Below are 17307 nucleotides of genomic sequence, written 5' to 3' on the forward strand. Positions count from 1 at the left end.
ACACTAACAGCCCTTCCCCGCGCCTCCTTCCCTCATAGAAGAAGGCTTCTAGTGAAGAAATCTGCAACAATTAAGGGGCTTGACATCAGGATCCTTTTATTTGCCTACGTTCTTCCCATAAAGCCACGGGTGGGTAATTCCTTCCCCTGCAGATCCCTGAGAGACCTCACATCCGACCTTGCGGCCTTTGCCCGGTAGATGGCACTAACTCGTCTGAAATAAGCAGAAATCCACCTGAAAGCTCAAGGTAGAAGGAGAGACAGAGAGAGGCCAAGACGGAGAGAGTGGGAGAAGACAGGCAACAAGCAGAAATGCCCCCCACTAGCCAGCTGTCCTGAAATGACACAGACGAAGCCTAAACCCTCCTGGATGTCATCTGTAACCTGGCGTGTAAACCCTGACTCACTGCCACATTTGCTTTCAACAATCACCTGCTGCTTCCCTAACCTGGGACCTGGCTGCCGGGGGAGCGGGGAGTCAAGATCCGGGACGTTGCCATAACCCATTACGACCACAAGATGGCGGTGCTGCGCCAAGAGGACACCTTTGCATAAGAAAATCTAAGTCTGGAAAAGCAATCTGAAGACTCGAGCGGATGAGGCGCCTGGGTGGCTCAGCCGTTAAGCGTCTGCCTTCGGCTCAGGTCATGGTCCCAGGGTCCTGGGATCGAGCCCCGCATCGAGCCCCGCATCGGGCTCCCTGCTCCGCGGGAGGCCTGCTTCTCCCTCTCCCACTCCCCCTGCTTGTGTTCCCTCTCTCGCTGTGTCTCTCTCTGTCAAATAAATAAATAAAATCTTAAAAAAAAAAAAAAAAAATGAAGACTTGAGTGGATGACCTGAAAATACGATCGGGGAGGGAGAAGCGAGGTGGAGAGAGACGTGTTGATTAGACTTGCAAACTGTCTCTCAAATTCATGATACTACCACGACTGCTTGCGGCTGCTGGTCGCGACCGTTGACTGCGGGCTTGCTGGGTACCAGGCAAGCACTGATATGCATGGGTTCATCTCAAGTTCATAAAGACTTATGAGGGAAATTCTACGACATCTCCACTTCTCAGCGGAAGCAGTATGTGCGGAACCAGAGGCCAGGACCTCTTGTATTATCTCAAAAGATGTAGGGACAGTGGTCTAATTCTGGCCACATCAACAATAGTGAACGGGCTGGCTTCCACGCATTCAAGGCTAAAATTTCCTTCTTTCACTCTGCAAATGTTTGAGCACCTACTTTGTGCGGGGCACTGTTTAAGGTGCTAAGGAAAGGGAACAAAGGGATCTAGAGAAAGCCCCTGCTTCTAGTGCAAAGAGACCACAATAAACCATTAGGTCGGGCACCAGAGGTGCGGTGGAGAGAATGAACAGTGCTGGGCGCACACGGTGCACGCAGGTGCATCTTTGAAGACGTCACTGGTAACCGGAGCTGGCTCTCAGAAGCCGATGGCTGGATTTTCAGGAATTTAGAGAGCCAGTTCTTACACACATCTATTCTCAGAGTTAAATTACATAAGCTCACAGTTAATAAGTTATATTTAAAAGTTATCATTAAATTTAATTTAATAAGTTCTGTTTAAAACTCATCACTTCTGAATTCTCTTACATTTTACAATTATCTATGCTGGGGCTGAGCAAACTTTTTCTGTAAAGGGCGGGACAGTAAATATTTTAGGCTGAGTGGGGCATACAGTTTCCATGGTGACTACTGGGAAAAAGCAGCCGTAGATGTGTAATATGAGTGGACAGGACTGTGTTCCAATAAAATATTTCCAAAAACAGGCGGTGAGCTGGGTTTGGCCTAAGGGCTGTGACCCCTGCCCCCGGTCTGTGCTCAGGTATTTAGGTCTCTATCTGTTCAGTGGAAATGCTACATACATACATGCAATGCTAATTGCATCTCTTTCCAAATCCACCTGCAGAGACGGCACACTGGTAGCCTGCCATCGGCCATGGTGAGAGTATTTACACCACAAAATCAGCAAAGGCTACAGATCAGGGCTTTTTCCTCTCCCTGGAGAGCCGGTTGTTAATCATTTACCAGCACAGCACCAGCTAACGTGGGCTGTGAAGAAGGCCTCTTTGAGGAGTTGACCTCTGAGCAGAAACTCTGAACAGCACTTTATCCTTCCACCTGCGGCGGCCCGTCCCACCCACAAGGGGCGACCTACAGGGCATAGTTTGGAAATACATCTAAACAAAATAGTCTAAAGTTTGCAGAGATGGCCAGAAAGAGTAAAACACACACTTCTTTAAAATACGTAGAATGTAGATGGCAAGATGGTAAGCCCACCTTGCCACACTCCAGGGAAGAGCTTTGCCTCTCTTTAGCCTTTTTTTTTATTATTATTATTTATTTGACAGAGACACAGCGAGAGAGGGAACACAAGCAGTGGGAGTGGGAGAGGGAGAAGCGGGCTTCCTGCTGAGCAAGGGAGCCTGATGCGGGGCTGGATCCCAGGACCCTGGGACCATGACCTGAGCCGAAGGCAGATGCTTAACCAGCTGAGCCACCCAGGCGCCCCTCTCTTTAGCTATTTAGAATGGGCAGCTAGGAAGCCACGGATCATGGTCCAAGGCCTGACCTCATTTACTCCAGAGGCTGATAAGACCGTGCCAGCCGCTGATTGGCGCCCACACGGTTAGACCTCCAAGGTCCCATTCAACACCTCACAAAGTGGGGAGAAGCGGGGGAGAGGGGCTCAAGAGGGCAGCCCGGGCAAAGTCGGCGACCACAAGCTACTTTGGAAGAAGCAGTATTTAAAACAGACACAGGGGTTATTTGTAAGGGAATGGTTTGCTGGATGAAATTCAGGAGTCCAGGCAGCGGATACGATTTGCGTCTGTGATGAAGGTCACCGCTGTCCAGATCAGTCTTTGCTCACCTGACTCTTGGCTTAGACCTCAGAAACTACCTCCTCCTCCGGCGGCATTCGGCGCTGCGGAATAGTCCTCCAAAGCGGGCAAGGCACGCGGACCGTGATCGTCCACGGTGCAGCGCGACGGCTGCCCCCCCAAATCCGAGTCTCTTCCTGAGCACTCCTCTACTTCTTACCCAATTGGCCTGGTGCGTTTTCTTGTTTGTTTATGACATCTAAGTTTACACACCATCTGGAATATTCCCTGAATGGAGAGAAGAGCATCTTCGTCATACTCTATTCAAGTCCTCCGTTCAGAATTAGTGAAATTCATCCTGCCTCCAGATGCTTTCTCCTGCCTCCAGAACACGTCCAACATACATTTCCAAGGCTCTTTCTCAAGAGGCGAGGCCAGGAGCCCCACAACAGATTTTCCACTTCCCCTTGGGAGCTTGTCCAAGTCCACGATCCTCTGTCTTTTCCCGGAGCAGAAAGTTCCACCGGGGAATGACAAGTAGATTACATCTCTCAAAAAGCCCCAGTCCTCCTGACAAGCAGCTCCCAATCTTGCTGCACGATGGACAGGTGTAAAGAGCTTTGAAAAACACCCAGTGCCTGGCTGGCCCTGTCTGCAGATTCCAATCGCTTGGGCGGGCATAGGCATTCTAGGTCTGAAGTCTCCGTGCTCGAGTTCAGCAACAGCTGGGATGAGAGCTGCTGGTCTAAACGGCAGGCTTTAGTGGGGGACAACCTGCCTCCGAGAGTCAGAAGAGCACCCAGCCTGGCCCCAGGAAGGGAGGCTTAGAATGGGCTGGCGGTTTCTCTGCCAAGCCGCTCAGCTCTCCTCCGACCGGGACTCATTTTCACCGGGTGGTCCCTACCCGCAGTGAGCCTACATCCTCACTGCCATGCTAACATTCTCCCTACGAATGGCATCTAGGACGAAGTACACAAACCCTGGAGTCTGACCGAAGGATGCTAAAATGGCAACGTTTTCTTGATCACCGATGTGTTCATTCAGCTATAGGGTTTTGAAACAAGAAGGTTCTTGGATGTACTATTATTTTCAGTATCACTTAGACCATTCTGGCTTTCCTACCTTGGCAGCAAGGGACCCCGAACTCCAAGGAATTCTTGAGGAGGACTTGTTCTATGGGTACTTAGGAGATGAGAGTGTCAGCCCGTGTAGCATCCTGTGATCACTTCTCTGGGTCAGACAGGACAGCAGAGGGTTGAACCGCCTCCTTGGCAGCCGTGGGAGACCGGGACACACTATTCTAGTCGACAGCTTTGTGCCCATGTTTAGAGACGATGAGGCTCAGGAGGACGGCGGCTAGTTGGAGTGGTTTAGAGACCGGCAGAACTGAGCTTTCATCAGGGCCAGAGCCCAGAAATGCCCAGTTACTTCGAGAAACTACTGGGAACCGTGATGCCAGGAAGCAACCCACTGGCACATTGCCCAGAGCAGGAGAAATCTGCGGGGTTTTCTAGAACGGTCGTCATGAAGGTGGAGGCTGCATTTCCAGGTACAGCTTTTCCCCCAAAGTGGGCACCTGCCTGGCACCCGCAACAACGCAAGAGGTTGTAGTCAACCCCAGTTTTCCCGTCACCCAAAACCCTTCTCCCAAAGAAATCCAAGGAAAAGGAACCATAAAAATTTAATTTTAATGATACAGAAATAGTATATAGTACATTTCTTTCCACAGCAGCACTTCATTCATCTCTAAAAAGTTTAACAAAATTAAGGCTAAATCAGAGCAATCTGATAGTAAAGGGGTATTTTATGGGGTGTTATTTTTAAAGAACATCTTCATAAATACAGGCTGTTCTTCAGGCCAAAAAAAAAAAAGAATGCCAAACAAGATAGCAGATATGCGAAATGTAGTACAAAATGTGCTCCTTTATACCAATTTATGAATAACCACAACTTCCCTGGGAAGTTTCAAATGGGATTGAAAAAAAAAAAAAGTGAATGTTCGTGATAAGACATTAGACTCTCTGGAGTTAAAATTCGACAGTACTATAGGCCATTTCAAAAACAAAACCAAAGACTCCAACATAATCTCTCTAGAAAAAATGTACAAAGCAAGAGTGGACAGTGTTTAAGACTGAGAGAGAGATCTGAGGTGTGTGGTGCCTGGGGGGACCACCCTCCCCCATAACTGGCCTTCCCTTCCCACCACACCCCCAACCTATGTGAGAGAATGAGAGACTCTGACATGTGCTCGAACAAAAATGGCCAAGACTGAGGGTCAAGAAACCAACCCGGGCTCCGGGAGTGGCCTTCTGCAAACACCAGTGTTGACCAGGATCAGGAAGAAGGAATAGCTCCTTCCCTGCGTCTCCATTATCTTTGGCCACCTTTGCCAGTTGGCTGTTCAGCACTGCTCCCTGACTCAAGAGAGACCCTGCAGCTGCCCCAGGATGTAGAATAAGATGAAGTGTCCTTTCTTCTCTTTTCCCTCCAGTGAAACTTCTGGAAGGAGCACGGACAAGTGCCAGGGAAACCCCCTGCAGGGAGCCTCACACTCCACAAGCCTAGTCTCTGACAAGTGACAAGGACCCCAGGAGGTGCACAGAGACCCTGCCTTCACGGGGCCCCACGCACCACATCCGCTTGGAGGGGGTTACCTTCTGTCGTCCTCCACCCTCCCGTGTGCACACTGGTTTCCATTTTAATACGCTCTCCTCCTCCACTCCCCCTACGTGCCTTGGGGGATTCGAGTATTACTTTCATTGAAGGGGAATCGTGGGTGTGTTGTTAACATCACTAACTGCCAGAGAAGGAGATCTTATTTTTAATTTGAAACATTATACTCCACCTACTTTAACAAGGACATTTTGCTTCATGATAAGAGGACCTATTACCCCAACGAAAAATCTTCTCATGTGATGTTAAGATTTTCATCAAGTAGCAGATAGTACGGAATAATGTTTTCTTTAATTTTGCACAAGAGTTTGCGTTTTTCCATTTCTTTGGTACCCAGAGAGAGCCTCAGTTTCCCCTAAAGAAATAAAATGGGAGACAAATGTCCAGGTAAATAATATCAAATATCCTCTTAGGATATGTGTGTGTTCCAAAGACTGCTAAAACCTCTAGGAAACAGTGGGTTGAGGTATATATACTCAAATGCATTTCTTACATAAATTCATACATAAACACAGACAAACAATGTGATAAACATCCAATTACCTACATTTAGGTAGAAAATGAATGCCATAACATTATCAATCACACAATCACATAAAGAAAAGGTATTTTTGAGATCTTTTAGCTCAGTAGTTTTCAAATCTGGCTGGTCATCAGGCTTGCCCAGTGGAGCCTTTTACTAGCAAATTCCCTAGGCTCGGCTCCACTCATGAAGATCCAGCAGGTGTGGCGTGGGACCCAGAAGTTTGTATTTTTCCCTATAAAATGTGATATTCCAACCCCCTTGTTATACAGAGGACACGAAGGTCCAAAGTAGTGAAGCAGTCATCTTCTTCCTTGCTTCTAACAGAGCAAGAGCCAGAGAAAGGGGTGAACCAGGTCACTCCTTTTTTTGTTACTGAGTCCCAGAGCGTCCCCGAGACTTGGTGCCCTTACACTGAAGCCACCAGGAGTGGGGATTCTGTGGTCAGAAGTAGGCGCTAAGCTGTTCGAAGGCAGGGACCCTGTCTCCTATTCCTTCTGACACAGTCCTCAGTAATAAATGTCCAGTAAATACTCGGTGGAGGGCAGTCGCTCAGCTAAGGCCTAATGCTGTATTCCCGGCTCACTTCTCTGTCTCCGATCAGCCAAGCAGGTGCGACATTATCTAGCTGGATATGGGAATCTACCTGAGGAGGGGAGTAAAGCCTGAACTTAGGAAGACGCCAAGTTCAAACAACAGGACTCGGCATGATGACACAAGTTGCATAAGATTAATTACTACGTCTTTCTCTTGTTCCTGAATTATGTGTTAGGTGAAAAAATAAATGAATCCAAGGGATAGAAAGAAGCCATTTACCTATAACATTCTGGCAAATGTGAATTACAAAAATCCTAAATTATTCTAATAGGAGATCATCCTTAGCAATTATAACAACTATATGTTAGTGACTTTTGTTACTGTTTCTCTTGGCTTTCCATGTGTTTTCTCAGTCTTATAAAACATTCTTTCGGGGATGGAGTCAAACTATAACTCCCTTAATAAAGCTGATTGTGAGGGACAAACACACTTAGCCTCTACCTCACGACACGGTTCCCCTCCCTCCCCCCGGCCCCATCTCCCTCCCACCCCTACGCCAGCGCTCACACACACACAAACTTACAAGTGTGAATTTAGTTGGGAGGTGGGCGAACAGGACTTGTTACATTTTCTATTTGTAGCTATGAATCATAAACCATGTTATAAATAGTTCTACTCTATTGCCATCTTGATTTTAGATAGGATATGGGAAAAGGGAGAACCAAAACATTTTAGAAGCCAACAGGAAAGTATTAAAGGAAATTTAAGGCTAAAAATTAAACAAATCACCAGGTACATGAGCCACTGGGGCCATATAGCCCAGCCCTGAGGGTGCCCACTTGCCACACAGGCTCTGCTAGGACAGGGCGAGGGACCATCCAGGGCCAGGGGAAGAGCCTCAGCCCTCCACAGAGAGCGCCACGGCTGGCCCGGGCTTCCCCTTACTGAGCACTCCCTCCCCCAGGTTAACAGTGAAAGGACATAAGGTTCTATTTGAAGGAAATATCCTTAGAAATAATTTATGGATGTGGCCCCTCCCCCTGGAAAGAGCCTCCATATCCCAGAGGGGGAAACCTGTGCATGCATCCATATGGGTCTTCTCCAAGCCTTCTGCCGTAAGAGGCCAGGGAGGACAGACCTTCTTGAATGTACATTTTGTTTCAAAGAAAAGGAACTTTCTCCTCTTTTTTAACTGTTAAATTCATTCTTACCTAGATAGAGATTCCTGGTCATTCCTCCAGATAATCATTTTAAAAATCACACTGATAAGCTCATTCATCCATTTATTCACTCAACACCGCTTTACTAAGGGGTGACTGGTCTTGTAGAAGGTGAGAGCCAGAAGAGACCTCAGATATCGTGCACCCCAGGCCCCTCCCTTGTTACCCAAGGTGGACAGGAGCGGTACCAGCCCCATAGCCTGGGTTCCTCACCCCCAACCCCTGACCCAGTATCCGCCTCCCGGCCCCACCCAAGCATTTAGCAAAACCTCATGCAAAATTTATGTGCTTTTTCATTTCAAAAATGAAAAAATTACAAGATGAAAGAGTTTTTCTACCTTGCTACAATTTATAAAGCTAGTAAGTATCAGTAAAATGGAATGATAGAACCAAAGGTAAACACGACTTTAAAAAAACTAATTGCAGGGTTTATAAAGACTCTTTCTACTTTTTTTTTTTTACATTAAATGATTTATGAAGTCACATGCTATATACACAGGACAACTCTTCTGTCTTTCTGCCTGGTTAGGAAGTCTTTCCAGAAGGACAACAATACCACAAAAGGACACTCAGAGAAAACACAGACCAAAGCACGTTCCACGGCACTGACATTTATAATCTGCGGTTCTAGTCTACAACATCCACTCGTGGTCTAGACACGCACTGTGGACATGAACTAAGAACACATCCATGTTCTACTTATTTCACCAGAAGGAGGATGAAGCTGCTGCAAACATTTCAGTAATGTATCTGATTCGTAACTGCCATGATCTCCCATGAAATCAAGCTGGATTTAGTGAGCAGACTGGCTGACCTCACTTACGTTCTGGACGGTCTTCCTCACAACAGGAGAGGTTTAGAAAGCCAATACATCTCTTCAGGGAGATTTTAATGAGTATTCCAGATTCAAATTTATTTTCTGATGGGCCATATATTTGTGTAGAAATCTACTTATCACCCCAACCCTTTAATAAAATTCATTGTGCCCTGTTCCACAAAATAGTTAGAGAGCCTTACGAAAAAAAAAAAAAAAACACCCAAACAAACCTCTCAGCTGACAGTTACTGGTGTGAATGAAGAGCTTCAATTGCTGTATATTCGAACCCCCCAGGAAAATTACATCAAAAATAGACGTTTTATGACAAAAATCACTAAGATATCTCAAAACCAGAACAAATAGGAAACAACACCATTAAAGGGATTTAAGTACTTTTCTGGCCACTACTGCGGAGACAGAGAAGCTCAGCGGGGTGCGGCATGCAGGGCTCGGCACTATATAGGAGAGAATTAACAAATCAAACTCAGTACAATTTTCATAACTGGATTGAAAGTAGACTCTTAATAAAACCAACATATTTCTTCCTCAAGGCAACCATTAGCTAAAAGGAAAAATGATTTCATATCCTTGGTCCATAAAGAAGACACATTTATTTACATTCCCAATGGACTAAGAGAGGTTTTAAACTGTCACAATTAAAATTTTATGCTTCCAAAAATATCATATGATCAATGCACTTAACTTAAAGCTTCAGGTATTAATAATTTCATTTAGATAGACTTCTTAAAAAACCAACACAAACATACTTTCTAGAGTGCAAAATGCTTCTTATTAAATACTTCAGTAACACAAAAGCAATTTGTTTTTTTCAACACAGGACTCCCTCTCGGCAGGATCACCACCACGAAGACATCCATTGCCGGCAATGGACGCAGAACAGAACTGCTGGCTCGGGTCGGCGTGACGCCAGCCTTGCCTCGGCCGCTGCCCCGCCCAGACGCGGCCCGCCTACTTGTACAGACTCATGGCCGGGCTCTGGTACATGCACATGTACGCGTCACAGAGCAGCCTCCGCGCGCAGCCTTGGATTCTCCTGGAGTCCAGGGAGTGCAGGTCCTCCGGGGACATCTTCAGGTACTCTCCCACTTCCGGGCACGGGGTGACTTGAGGAATGTTGAAGCCGTTCTGGCCGCCTGAGGAAAGAGGAAGAGCTCCAGTTAGGGCAGCCACGTTCTAACCCCTCTGGCCGCCCCGGCCTACTAAAGCGATTCTGCGACTCTAAATTTAGTGGAGGCTGATTTCCAAGATCTGAAGGACCTTATTTTACTTCTGACTCCTAGAAGTTCAAGGCTCCTTTTAAGTCTTGACAGCGTTCTCACTTCTTGGTTTCTGAAAGGATTCTGGGACCAATGGAATAAAACCAGTAAAAGGAGGCATATCCTGAGCAAAGTCCAAAACCCACTTTATAGGCTTCTCTGTATTCAGGGAATAGTGTTCCATAATATGCGTAATCACACAACATCCAACTCCTCACATCCCATGTCCCCTCCCAGACAGAAGGACCCCGGTCACTCCACCATGAGATCATCCAGTTTAGAGCACATCTAGCAAAATGAATACTATTCCACTTCCCTAATTTTTAAATACATATTTGTGCAAGGCTTTGCTTCACATATCATCAGACTGAATGAGGGCGCTGGTGCGGTTTTAGGTGCTCCTGGCCCAGCCCCTCAAAGGCTTTTCCCAATGTCCGACCCCCAGATGCTTTTCAGTTACGTGAGAACCCCTGGTACTGGACATGTGCTCGTTATGTATTGGTTAAACAATGCCTAAGCGTCCTCGAACATGGCTGAGAAGGTGCAGCATACTCCCCGTTTCGGGAAGAAATATTACACGCAGAATAGGCTTATTTTTCCAAAGAAGGTATTTGTTTCTATTCTTTGCTTCATCATTTAGAAGACAATGTCGTGCGTAGTATAAAAGACAGAAGCAATGAGGTCAGAAAGATGGAGTTAAATACAAGCTATGTGACCTCAGGCACCTTCACTTCAGCTTTAATAACAGGAAAAGAGGAGCAGTCCCCCATCTTGCAGGGATTTCGGGACAATGACTCAACGTACTTCCCAGAGAGCTCGGCGCGTAGGCGCTTCATGAATGGTGACTACGGCTTGTAGCGAAACGGAGAGGGGCCTGAGAGTAAAAGACGACGAAGCTGAAACGAAAACTTCTCAGCCCTAAAATAAGAATTTTAGGATCCTTCTTTTAATAAAAACCACGTGTGTCAAAATATCACAATGATACTGTTCCTTAATTTAGTAACAGGGCTGCATATGCATTTCAAGATATAAAGACTATGTCACCAAAATACTCCTGAGAGGCTTTCCACATACACTACTCTATGACTCAGAACAGACTATCCGCTATGAACTATCCCACTACAAACTAAAATGGTGCCACACGTAGAAGAAAAGTTCTTAAAACCATCCCAGGGGCACCTGGGTGGCTCAGTTGGTGAAGCATCTGCCTTCAGCTCAGGTCATGATCCCAGCGTCATGGGATCGAGCCCCGCATCGGGCTCCCTGATCATCGGGGGGTCTGCTTCTCCTTCTCGCTCTGCCCCTCCCTCCGCTGGTGCTCACTCTCTCTCTCTCTCTCTCTCAAAGAAATAAATAAAATCTTTAAAAAAACAAAACAAAACAAAATACCATCCCGATCCGCCATGCTGTCAAAGAAGAGCCAGGCAGAGTCATCCTTCCCATACTTCACAAAAGCGACATAGTGGCTTGTTTCTATGCAGAGAACAGCAAACAATTCCATCTTCTGGCAGGGGATGCAGCCGTGCCTCCAGTCCCAGTCAGGTAAATCTTTGGGAAGTGACACCGGGTTATATTTATGGTTCAGTCTCTTGGGATGAAGGTGGACCTGAAACGGAGCATGAAGGGAATGTCACTCGTGAGCCAAACTCAAGCGTTTCCTGCAAATGGGCCCCACTTACTCTAACTCAATTCAACCCGATCAACAGCAACCAAGTACTTCTCAACAGTCCACCGACGAAACAGAAGACGCATGAGCAATACCATTTGATCATCAATTCAAGTTAATAATGGTTTTGAAAAGTTTCCAAAAATGTTTCCAACTCCAACTACAAATAATTTCCTATTTCAGGAGAGAACACCCATTAAGTGACGTCAAGCTTACTTGAGTGTTGCAGGTTTTACAAAACTGCTTGATGTTTCCAGCAGAGATGTCAGGGTCATCGTAACACTCTCTACACTCGTACATGGCGAGCCCCCCGCATATCCGGCACTGCCTGGGGGCTGAAACGGTAGGGGTGCGACAGAGGTTATGGGGCCTTAAACATGCGTTCTTCCATTAAACAAATTAAAAGGAAAAGGTGAGCTTTACTGAGGACTTAGCCTCAACAAGTCCACCCCTCCCTGTCCCCATAAATGTTACATTTCCTTGGACTCGGGATATCTTTAAAAAGACATTTTCTATGATCAAGTGACAGGTTGTTGTTTTTTTTTTAAGACTTATTTAAGAGAGAGAGAGTGCAAGCGAGAGAGAGCACGAGCAGGGGGCAGGGAGAGGGAGAGGGAGAAGCAGACTTCCCGCTGGGCAGGGAGCCTGACTCGGGGCTTGGCGCTCGATCCCAGGAACCTGGATCATGACTGAGCCGAAGGCAGACATTTAACCAAGTGAGCCACCCAGGCGCCCCAAGTGACAATTCTTTAAAAACAGTGTATTCTAGAGTGTTTTTACACAATTATGAAATGTCTACTGGTGACAATTCAAAGAATGAAAAAAATATAAAGAAGAAAACTGTAAGCATCTACAATTTCAGTTGGCAAGGGATAACCACTGTCAACACTATTGTGAATTTTCTCCAATAATTTTATATCTGCAGATTTATGTAACCCTGTGTGTGCGTGCGTGTGTGTGCGTTTGGGGGAGGGTCCTCTTATAGAAAGGACCAACTTACCTTTTCACTTCACATTACGTTATAACTACCTTCACAAACATGAATTTCAATGGCAGTAGTTCCATTGTACAGATACACCATAATTCACTTAACCACTCTTCTCTCAAATAGATTGTTCCTAATTTCTTAATCATGTGACAATAAATACATCTGTATATAGAATATTTATTTGCATCTCTGATTATTCTCTCAGAATACCTAAAACTGAAAGTACTAGCTTAGTATTTCAGGCTCTTCAGATCCTGAATTGCCTTTTGGAAGAACCGTATCCTGTTAGACTCTGACTCATAATTAATGAGACTGGCCTATTTGTGAAAAATAAACAAAACAAACTAAAAAATCTTATACTTACTGTCTTCAAGTAAATCTGTTATATTTAATTCCAGAGAAGGAAAAATTTTTTTAAACAGTTTAAAGTCTTTTCCAAATCGAGGCATCTGAATAATCAGACATGATGGTGCCTAAAAACAAGATACATGTATTTTTAGAATCAAAGTGCTGAACAAAATTCTCCCTATGAAACCGAAGCAGTCATGGTCATCACGCCAAGCAGCGGTTCTGCTATGATACCAACGGCCTGTATGCAGGATCCGAGCGTGAATGCAGAGCGGGGAGGCAGAGAACCAACGAGCCACAAGTTTTCAAGTGGTCCAGGATCCATTCCCTGGACACCCAGAGGTCAGGCAGGTCAACATCCCTGGGTCTCTAACAATATGATGACAATCTAGAGTAACACTCCACTGTGGGTTTATATTTAAAACAAACATTTTAGAAAGATTGTTTTGGCAAGTATAATAAAGAAACTGTGGTCACTGAAGGACACCATTCCTTCTATTTCAACAAATAACTGTAGCCATTAAAAGCTTTACCAGAACATTCTTTCAGAAATAAATTCAATAAAAATAAACCACAAGCACGTACCACTAAGATCATGAAGACACAGTAAACAATAAAAGAAAAATAATTTCTATCACTTGTTCACTAACAAACCAATATAAGTGAATTTATTTTGCCTCTTGTTGAAGGAAAAGTAAACATTCTTTTTTGATATGTTTGGCTAATATGCTTAGATAAAATGTTAAACTGGGTAAAATGACAATTTAAAAAAAAAAACACAATTCTTCCTTTTGCTTCAAATACTACTTAAAAGTTTTCAAGTTACAAATTAGCTTTATATTTTCTTTTGCACCGAAAATCCAGAAAGTCTAATCTTAATTCTAAGGCATTTTCTGCAAGGACACAAATGAAACACTGACCTTTTTTTTTTTCTTAATTTGTGTTTTGTTAACAGTTACTATGTTCTCAGTGGGGTAAAATTAACAGTTATTAAATCTAGTAGTAGTCTCAAGATTACTAAGGAATGTCACATAAAATATAATAATCACTAACCTCTGCAAATTTCAGGTTACTGTTGATAAAAGACCATTCCAATAACTGCTGAATTGTAGGAACTCCAACTTTCTCATTTTTTTCCATAAAAATTTGATAGAAGTAACAATCTTGTACTTTTTGACCTGCTGATCTAAAAACATGCAGAAAGAAACATATGATTTTTCTCCAAAATGCTTAAGTCAGAACGTGAAGCTGTCCCAGCAGTATTTGAGGCCAGAAAAACCTACGGCATTGATGGTGCCCCCTGGGTCATCAGAACAACAGGTGAAAAACAATAATGCAGATTAATTAATTAAATGTACTTTGCATAAAACCTTAAAAATGAGTTCTTATTTTAGTTTTCATATCCAAAAGTCCCCTTAGTGATCAGCAGAAAAATAATGGAATAACATCTGCAGTCGAGAAGCACTGTGTGAACAATAACAACCAGAAGCTAAAATTACTTGGTTCAACTTAACTGTCTAAATCTAACAACTATTTTTAATCAACAATCCATTAAACTATTGATTGTTTAAAATCTAAAAGGCATTTAATGCTTTAAACAGGAAAATAAATTCTTATGTCTCTGAATGGGACAGACCCTTAGAGACCTTCCAGACTCAACGCTTCACTTCTAAAATGAAGGCCCTGAGTTCTAGGAAAGAATAATCATCGCTTCCTGGCAACTTAAAGCAGAGCCATGTGTCCTATCAACCGCTGACTATTCTTTCCATGAAAGCATGCTATCTCTTTAGATGGTCACTCATTTATTCAACAAATACCAAGTAAGCTCCTACTATATGCCTGTCACAGTGTTACCAATATATTATACATTTTCCCTTTCAAATATTTTACGACAGGGGCGCCTGGATGGCTCGGTCCGTTGGGAGTCCAACTCCTGATTTCGGCTTGGGTCATGGTCTCAGGGTTGGGAGATCAAGCCCCATGTCGGGATCGGCACTCAGCGGTGGTCTGCTTGAGATCTCTCTCCCTCTCCCTGCCCCTTCCCCCACTCACACATGCTCTCCCTCTCCTCTTTAAATAAATAAAATCTTAAATTAACTAAATATTTTACTATAGAATACCATTAATCTTTAAAAAACTAACTCTACCAAAAGGATTAATAATCTTTAAGTGTACTATTTACCTTCTCAGCAGAATTTCTGGGTACAGAATCAACCTATTTTTATAGCTAGATTTCAAGATTTTTATAGAAATTTATTAACATAGTTTTCATAATGAAACAGCTGTTCAGAGACCAACCTTCAAAGCCCTCAGCTTTCCAAGCAATTTATGTCCTGAAATAAACAAAACTTACTTGTTAACAAAGCCAGGAGATTCATGAGAACCCACAACAAATAAAAACAAATGATAACCAAAAAACCTGAAGGTTATGCTCTATCAATATTTTACTTGGTTGTTGATGACTTTATAAAAGACCAGCATTTTTCTGTGAAAGCCAAAAGCACAAAAAAATTTAACTTACAGGTAACAGGGAAAAAAAAAATAGGACAGGAAACTAAGAAAGCATAAAGTGGTCGAGGTCAGTAGTTGCAACAATTAGAAATAATAATGGTGAGGGGAGAAGGGGAATCGTGGTTGATGGGAACCCAAGAGCAGGCATCGAGAGAAGGGAACCAGAAATGAGGATGAAGACCAACAACTTTACGATATTGAGGCAGACGGATTAGGAGCCTGGGAGGGGGGTGGGGGAGAAAAAAAAACAAGCACTCAAATCTCATTACCACAGTTTTAGAAGGCTAAAACCCTAAAGTTAATAAGCGGGTCATTAAGGCACACAGACACAAGAATTACAACAAAGCTGGTGGGATGGCACAGAACCGTACAATTTAGATTGCCGCTTTCCACTAAGAAAATCTAAAAGCACAAGGGTACAAATGTTGCATTAACCTTAAAAGAAAACATATATCTATGGAGAAGATAAAAACAAAATTCTTTAGATTCTGGGCTATCTAGCACTGTGGAATAGAATATATCCATGTAATAAGAATACCCAGACCATGTTCTATAACGAGAAGTAGTCAGTAACTCAACCTGAAACTGCCCTGTATCTTTGCTTCTTGATTGCCAATTTTATTCTGTTTCTTGGAATTTTTCTTTGCCTCTGTGCACTATCCTCTCTTACAAGTGGCTATGACTTCAGTTTTACCTTCTCTTTAACACCCCACACGAGTCATCATTACCAATACTCTTGTTATTGTTGTTTTTTGAGTATGAAGGCTTAATTTACCTATATTTATGACCTTGATCTTCCCTGTTTCTAGCATACTACTCCTTTGTTCTAAATTCAGCTTTGTCTTTCTAAAGTATATCCTGTAGTAAGTCTCTGAGTTAGGTGATTTAGTCCTGGTTCTTCCTGCTCAGGAATCCTGTGCACCTTTCTTCTTAGAACTTAAGTCTGCCAAAAATTCTGGAAAATACTCAGCTGTTATCTATCAAAATTATTGCTTCTTCCCCATTCTCTCCAGTGTCTCCTAGAACTGCACTTAGAATCTGTCTTCCACGTCTCTTACCCTCTCTCGTTTTCCAACTTCTTTCCCTTGGGGCTACATTCCAGGTACTTTCTTCAGATCTATCATCCAAATGAGCAATTCTCTCTTCAGCAATACATACTGCATCCAGTGACGCACCCCCTCCCAGCCATAAAGCATATATACAGAGATAGACATTTTTAATCTCTATTTCTGGGAATTCTATTTTTGTTTATTTGATTTTGTTTGTTATCTAATCCACATTTATCCTCCTAGGTGGCTAAGTCCTTTGTCTCGTCAGTCCTGTAAGACTTCTGTGCAGTCTCTCAGACTGTTCCACTATTTTAGAGTTTACGGTACTCCTCTTCCTAGTTGTTACATCAGCGGACTCTCCCTCAGAAAGAAAGGCTCGTGCAGGTGAAGAATGACACTTGGGACAGAAAAGCTAACGTTTGAAGTATCTTTTTATATCTTCTTACAATCTTTAAACGAGTGACTCCCCATATGAAGAGGCCACTGAAAGGGGAGGGGAGCAGTGACCCCTTCGAGGGGTGGCGGAACTTCCCAGGGCCCTCTCCAAACCCCACAAGCCCTTCAAGCACCAAGATGCACTCTTACATGTATCCAGCCCTCCTCACCCCCCTGAGAATCACAGCTGTTTTCATCTTTGTTATTACTGAGAGTCTATGACATTCACAAAGGGTGTTGGGCTATGGGGGGAAAAAAAAAGACAATTGTTTTAATCATCTGAAATTTAGCTCTTCCAGAGGAAAACAAAAGTAGCTTTTTTTCTCCCAAATTGCCTGTTAGATTTCCTACATCATATATTAAACACAGCTTTCTTTCCTCATTTGTGTCTGAAAGCTGACTTGTAAGATACTGAGATTCTATTTTTGAGCTTTCTATT

The 17307-nt window shown here is 43.7% G+C and overlaps 1 protein-coding gene across 10 annotated transcripts in view; it reads right to left on the minus strand.

Annotated features, from left to right (window-relative positions):
• Positions 1–8789: 8789 nt before the first annotated feature.
• CYLD (CYLD lysine 63 deubiquitinase) overlaps positions 8790–17307 on the minus strand; it is a 60498-nt gene continuing 51980 nt past the window's right edge. For 9 of the 10 annotated variants that reach the window (XM_078062477.1, XM_078062480.1, XM_078062485.1 and 6 more), the window contains 5 exons: positions 13927–14059; positions 12890–12998; positions 11754–11872; positions 11261–11477; positions 8790–9748 (listed from right to left, as the gene is read on the minus strand). In XM_078062477.1, coding sequence (XP_077918603.1) covers positions 9564–9748; positions 11261–11477; positions 11754–11872; positions 12890–12998; positions 13927–14059 — 763 coding nt within the window. In that variant the 3' untranslated portion in view covers positions 8790–9563. Of the gene's footprint in view, positions 9749–10675; positions 10790–11260; positions 11478–11753; positions 11873–12889; positions 12999–13926; positions 14060–17307 lie in introns of all 10 variants that reach the window. The other variant, XM_078062481.1, reaches the window with a different exon arrangement.

The sequence above is a fragment of the Halichoerus grypus genome, chromosome 15 (assembly GCF_964656455.1).
Source record: "Halichoerus grypus chromosome 15, mHalGry1.hap1.1, whole genome shotgun sequence".
Taxonomy (NCBI): Eukaryota; Metazoa; Chordata; class Mammalia; order Carnivora; family Phocidae; genus Halichoerus; species Halichoerus grypus.